Source organism: Arachis hypogaea, chromosome 2 (genome assembly GCF_003086295.3).
Source record: "Arachis hypogaea cultivar Tifrunner chromosome 2, arahy.Tifrunner.gnm2.J5K5, whole genome shotgun sequence".
NCBI classification, from domain to species: domain Eukaryota; kingdom Viridiplantae; phylum Streptophyta; class Magnoliopsida; order Fabales; family Fabaceae; genus Arachis; species Arachis hypogaea.
The window spans coordinates 4,605,409-4,612,501 of NC_092037.1; the positions used below are offsets into that span (position 1 = coordinate 4,605,409).

The window sequence follows — 7,093 nt, forward strand, 5'->3', positions numbered from 1 at the left end:
TAGCTCATTTGAAAAAGCATCATAACCACATTCTATATTCTCATTCACTCCCAACCAAACTTAACCTATCACAACACAACACAATCTTACATTCTTTTTTCAAACACAATATTCCATTATACGGAATTGACTATGGTGAGAAAAATTGAATATGGTGCTGCAAGGTCTTTGCTAGAAGATTTCTATTATGTGGTGAGGATGAAAGCTGAACAGTAAAGGGACCGAGTTTTCATTCTTTTCCTTTTTTTAATAGAGAAAGTCTAAGAGCCAGTACTTTTATTAAAATTTTGTCAGTACTTAACCATTAAAAGAAAAATGAGTAATTTTACATCATTGGATAAAATCTCTCACTATTAAAAATATTAGTGATGACTAATTAATGACTACAAATCACAAAACTTACTGGTTCCTAACACTTTTTTTTTAATAATTAAAAATATACCCAAGAGATCAAGTATAAGTATGCTAAGCTAGGTTTTTTTTTTTTTTTGGTCCGTAAGTATGCTAAGCTAGATGGTGTTAGTATAGAGAGTGAAGGTCTTGGGCTTTGGTTGAAAAGTTGAAGCGGGCTGGGTATTTATTTGAAGTGGCAGTTGCGTTTGAAATGAACTGAATGAAAAAAAAAAAATACTAGTGGAGCTTTAGGTTGGTTGGTTTGGTCCAGGTGGGTGGGGTTTGAATAGTTTCCCATCAAAAAACAAAGAAGAGTTTAATAGTTTAGTGTTGGGATGGCCTATGTACATGGGTTTGAAAAAAGAGTTTAATAATAAAAGTTTAAGACTTCCAAAAGAAAGAAAAAGTTTAATAATTTAATGAATATAGTTGTGAAAAATAAAATAATTCCATTAAGGTATGTAATAAAATTATAATCCTTATTTATATGAAACTAGAGTACTTGACTTAAACAGAGAGAATGTCATTTTTATAAGGTACATTTTCGTCTCATAAAAATTAAATAACATGTACTTTAATCGATATAAATTTATTGTGAATGTAATTGTTCATATCCTGTCCCATACATTATGGTTAAGGCTCAAGTAAGCAAAAAGACTCAATCCAAAGGTTGGCTATCATCACTTACCCGACCTCTGCGAAAGAAGTTGGACGCTACATCAACCCCTCCCCAAAGAGGTGGGGCTCGACATGAGTTGATAGATAACACTTATTTAAATAAGTAACTGCCCCTAAAATCTCTCACCCACTTCTAGAAGTAATATCTCAACAACCCTAAGATAAAGGGACGGTTATCCACCTTCAGAAGTGGAACTACACCAATGGTGGTTGTTGGATCACCACTATAAATACACTGACACCCCTCAGGTATCTCTAAGTTCCAACATACTCTAAACCTGCTTACCCCTTGCTGACTTAGGCATCGGAGTGTCTTTGCAGGTACCACCCCCATTCTTCTAAACACACAACTCGGACGGCGGCTCCCGATCGTGAACAAGTCGAAGACCACCTTCCACTGACGCTTGGGTCAATCCTTCAAGCCCAATCCACCTATCTCATGTTACCCACGTAATATTGGCGCCGTTGCCGGGGACCTGGGAGAACAACTCATAATGGCGGATGACCAGAACGAGGACGGACATACTACATTAGAATCTGAGCAAGAACAGTAAGATGCACTCAACAACGACAAAGCCATAATATCTCTGCAAGGATCAGACAACCATCATCGAGAAGGTCCTTCAGGTGTGAAAGACCTAAGGGGAATCTCCTCTGGGGTGCACAAACTAGGAAAAGAGGGACAACTAGGGGTGTTCACGGTGCGGTTTGGTTCGGTTTTTGAGGAAAAAGTCATCCGATCCGATCGTCTAATTAAAGTGCGGTTCGGTTTGGTTCGGTTTTTTTTGTAAAGGTCATTCGAACCAAACCAAACCAATTAAAATCGGTTTGGTTTGGTTCGGTTTGTTCGATTTTTCAATCAAATAAAAAAAATTCTACTATACTATTATGCAAAGTCATAACATTGAAATCGACAAACCGAAATACACAATAACTAACAAAGTCTTGATCTAATGAAATTTAACGACAACAAAATTCAAATACGACAATTAAAGAAGTTCAATAGTTCAACAGTCAACACAACTGAAAATAAAAATAAATTGTCATTAAACTGATAGCAAAGTTATGGTGCCTTCTCCAACAAAATAGCTAAACTTCTTAATGCAAATCAATCTGAAATAAAAAACAGTTACATAATAAGAACAACAACAACAACAAGCAAGCAAGGCAGCAATAAACCAACAAGGCAGCAATTCAATAAACCAGCAAGGCAGCAATTTAATAAACCAACAAGGCAGCAATCCAACAATTCAATAAACCAGCAATTCAATAAATAGCAACAAAAGAAATTACCAAATAATTCATCAAATCAGCAAGGCAGCAACCAGCAATAAACAGTAACCAGCAAATTACCAACAATAAGCAGCAACCAGTAAGGCAGCAAGCCAGCAACAAAACCAACAAAAAAAAAATTCATCAAATCAACAATGCACCCACCAGGTGTAGAAAGACCAATTATCTTAGAAATTGCACCTTCTGTTCATCAATTATATTGATTTCAAATTCTCTTCTTATATCCTGCCAAAGACCAGTACCAGATAATGAAAAACAAATACTAGGAATCAACAACAATGAACAAATAATTAAGAAAACAAAAGCAGAAACACAACAAAATAAAAAATTACTAGCATTCAGTAACAATGAACAATGAACAACAATCAGCAACAATGAACAAATAATGAACAACAATCAGCAATAATGAACAAATAGATTGAACAGAAATTGAATACAAATAAATCACAAAATCAACTCAAAACAAACAAAATAAATTAAACCCAGCAGCTCAGAATCACAGAATCAGAATTACTAATAAATTAAATCACAAAATCAACTCAAAACAAACAACTCAAATTAACAAAATCATTAAACAAACACAGTAATCATTAGTATTATTAACAAAATTTCAAAACAAGCAAAATAAGTGCAGAAAACCAAAAATCAATTCAGAAACACATAATCACAGAATCAAAATCACAGAATCAGAGAATCACAGAACTTGAACTAAGCAAAACAAGCAAATTTGAACCCAGCAACTCAGAAGCACAGAATCAGAGTTATTAACAAGAAATTAACAAAACCCTAAACAAATCCAGCAACTCAGAATCATAGAAATTATAATTAAAAAAATCAAACCCTAACTATTTCATAATTATAAACCCAATTTGTCTAATTGCTTCAGATACATAGAAGGAGAGAAAATCAAACCTGAAGTCAAGTGGATGGGAAGGAGGAAGAGCACTGGAAGAAGGCCAACCGGTGGCTGCTGTGTTGTGGGTGGCCAGGCCAGAAACGTAGTAGTACTGCTATGGGTGGCCACAAACGGTGCTGCAGGTGGCCAGATCGATCCTGTTGGTGGCGCTGGATGGTGCTGGCGAGCCAGGCGAGGTGCTGTGTTGAGGGATCTTCGTCTTCGTGGTGCACCGGCGGTGGGGGATCTTCGTCTTCGTGGCTTCGAGTCTCAAGGAGGTGGGTGGCTCAGGCTGGCTCCGTGGCTGGGTCTGGGTGAGTGGGTGTGCACTGTGCAAGCCGCAGAGGGCGAGATGTGGTGGCTCAGGTAGGCTGGCTCCGATCTGGGATTCGGGGTTAGGTACTTAGGTTTCCATGGGGGATTTGGGGAGGGACTCGCGCAGCAGTATGGAAGGTAACGCGTTTGGGGGGGGTGGGGTAGGTAGTTTTTAATTTTTAGGGTTTTGGGAAGAATCGGTTCGGTTCGGTTTGGTTAGGGTTTTGGTGGCAAGAACCGAAAACCGAACCGAACCGCAAAAAATGCAAAATATCACTTTTTTCGGTTAGTTCAGTTTTCAGTTTTTTCGATTTGGTTCATCAGTTTAGTTCGGTCCGGATCAATTTTGAACACCCCTAGGGACAACCTCATGCTGTCGATCTCATGGGGTTGCTTCACGGCCATCAAGGACGACTAGAACAGATAGAACAAGAACTAGAACGACAACGAGAAGCAGAAAGAAACCTAAGAAGAGAAGTTGAGCGACGAAAACAGCTTGAAGAAAAGCTCTTGAGATTAGAATCCAATCTCTGAGGTAAGAGCTCTCGCAGTGACCGAAAAGATTCCCCTTTGGGGGTAGAAGATCCATTCAGTGAAGATATCATGTGGGCAAAGGTTCCAAGGAACTTCAAAAGCCCTGACATGGATGTGTACGACGGGACCACCGACCCAAAGCATCATCTGAGCAACTTCGAAAGTCGGATGTACTTAACCGACGCCTCTGATGCTACCCGCTGCAAAGCCTTTCCGACAACTCTAACAAAGGCAGTGATGAAGTGGTTCGATAGCCTCCCCCCAAGGTTGGTCACCAGTTTCGACGACCTCTCGCGTAAGTTTCTTATGCGATTTTCAATCCAAAAGGAAAAAGTCAAGCATGCGCCTAGTCCCCTAGGGGTAAAACAGGAGGTCGAAGAACCTCTGAAAGACTACATGGAAAGGTTCAATAAGGCATGCCTAGAAATTCAAGACCTGCCTACAGAAGCAGTAATTATGGGCCTAGTAAATGGACTTTGAGAAGGCCCTTTCTCCCAGTCCATCTCCAAAAGGCATCCAACTTCTTTAAGTGATGTACAAGAAAGAGCTGAAAAGTACATCAACATGGAGAAAAATACCAGGCTACGAGAACCAAGCTGGCAACCTGGGCACTCTCACTCATCAAAGGAGAAGGAGAGAGAGCTCAAGAAAAAAAAATTTGGGCCTGAAAGGTCCAGAAGATATCAATTTTATACCCCTCTACGAGTTTTCCTAGTCAACATCTACAGGGAAATTTCCATACTGAGAAGCTACCTCCCCCTCGACCCATCAAGAATAAGAAAGGGGGAAGTCGTGGCGAATATTGCGAATACCACAAATTATATGGGCACTTAACAAATGATTGTTACGACCTAAAAAATGTGATAGAAAAGCTGGTCAGGGAAGGTCGGCTTGATAGATATCTCATGGAAAGGTCGGACCATCATGGTAAGAGGAAGCGAGATGAGGAAGATCGGAGAGATCCGCCACCACGGACCTCGAAACGACACATACATATGATATCGGGGGGGTTCGCTGGCGGAGGACTCATAAAGTCATCTCGTAAAAGACATTTAAAGGATGTTTATCAGGTCGGGAGCGAATTGCCCGACCTTTCAACAATCTGTTTCACCAAAGAGGACAGACAGGGTATTACACCCGGACATGACGATCCGGTGGTAATTACCATGATTCTCGCCAATGCCCACCTACACAGAACCCTGGTGGATCAGGGAAGCTCGGCTGACATCCTGTTCAAACCAGCGTTTGACAAGCTGGGATTGGACAAAAAGGAGTTAAGAGCATACCTTGATACCCTATATGGATTGGGGGACACACCCATAAAATCACTAGGATTCATACCCCTACATATAACTTTCGAAAAGGGGATGAAATCCAAAACTCTAAGCATTGACTTCATAGTCGTGGATGTGGGCTCGGCCTATAATGCCCTAATAGGTAGAACAACCCTAAATCGGCTTGGAGCAGTGGTATCCACCCCCCAACTTGGCATGAAATTCCCAACACCAGAGGGAATAGCAACCATCAGAGGAGATCAAAAGCTGGCAAGAAAATGCTACAATGAAAGCCTAAACCTGAGGTATAAAGGCAAGGAGGTTAATACCATTGAGCTCGGGGGAATTCGAGCTAAAGAAGAATTGCGACCACAGCCCAGAGGGAAGACGGAAGAAGTACAGATTGGGTAGGAGGACGGAAAAAATACCAGCATAGGAGCTAATCTAAAAGAAGACTTAAAGCAGAAACTGATAAGGCTCCTATAAGAGAATTTCGACCTCTTTGCCTGGAAAGCCTCCAACATCCCGAGCTCATGGAACACAAGTTGTTAGTATACCCAGGATCCCGACCTGTACAACAGAGAAGACGGAAGCTTAGTCTTGAACGAGCTCAAGTGGTCGAAGAGCAAGTACAAACCCTCCTAGAAGCCGGCTTCATTAGAGAGGTCAAATATCCGGCTTGGCTGGCAAATGTGGTGCTAGTCAAGAAACAAAATGGCAAGTGGAGGATGTGCGTTGATTACACCGACTTGAACAAGGCATGTCCAAAAGACCCATATCCTCTTCCAAATATTGATACCCTAGTAGATTCCAGCTCGGGATATCAATACTTGTCATTCATGGCTGCGTACTCGGGATATAACCAAATCCCGATGTACAAACCGGATTAAGAAAAAACATCTTTCATCATGCCTAGAGCAAATTATTGCTATGTGGTTATGCCCTATAGGTTAAAAAATGCAGGAGCCATATACCAAAGGCTGATGAACAAGGTGTTTTCACTTCACCTTGGGAGTTTAATGGAAGTATATATGGACGACATGTTAATAAAAACCAAAGATGAGGCAGACCTCTTGACTGACCTCTCGCGAGTCTTTAGCACCATAAGGACGCATGGGATGAAATTGAATCCTGCAAAGTGTACCTTTTCAGTGGAGGCAGGAAAATTTCTAGGGTTTATGCTAACACAAAGGGTGATAGAAGCTAACCTCAATAAGTGTAGAGCAGTCCTGGAAATAAAGAGCCCGACCTGTCTAAGGGAAGTCTAGCAGCTGAATGGCCGACTTGTAGCTCTCTCCAGGTTTTTAGCAATATCAGCATTGAGATCCCTACCACTTTTTTCTCTACTAAGAAAAGGATGCCAGGTTGAATGGACTCCTGAATGCGAAGAAGCTTTTCAGGAGTTCAAAAGGTTCTTGAGCCAACCTCCCATTCTGACCCGACCTGAAGTCAGGGAAGAACTCGTCCTGTATTTGTCCATAGCCGAAAAGGCTGTGGCATCAGCACTAATACGGGAAGATGAGGTCGAGCAGCATCCAGTATACTTCACCAGTAAAGTTCTACAAGGCCCCAAATTAAGGTACCAAAAAATAGACATCGCGGGCAGAATGGTTCAATGGGCTATAGAACTATCCGAGTTCGACCTAAGGTATGAAACTTGGATAGCAATTAAAGCCCAATGTCTCACCGACTTCATGGCAGAATACCCAGG

At 41.1% G+C, this 7,093-nt stretch overlaps 1 protein-coding gene across 1 annotated transcript; it reads left to right on the plus strand.

Annotated features, from left to right (window-relative positions):
- Nucleotides 1-4,177: 4,177 nt before the first annotated feature.
- Nucleotides 4,178-4,588, plus strand: LOC140176462 (uncharacterized). Its single transcript, XM_072207915.1, has one exon. The coding sequence runs from the start codon at nt 4,178-4,180 to the stop codon at nt 4,586-4,588; it is 411 nt and encodes a 136-aa protein (XP_072064016.1).
- Nucleotides 4,589-7,093: the final 2,505 nt, after the last annotated feature.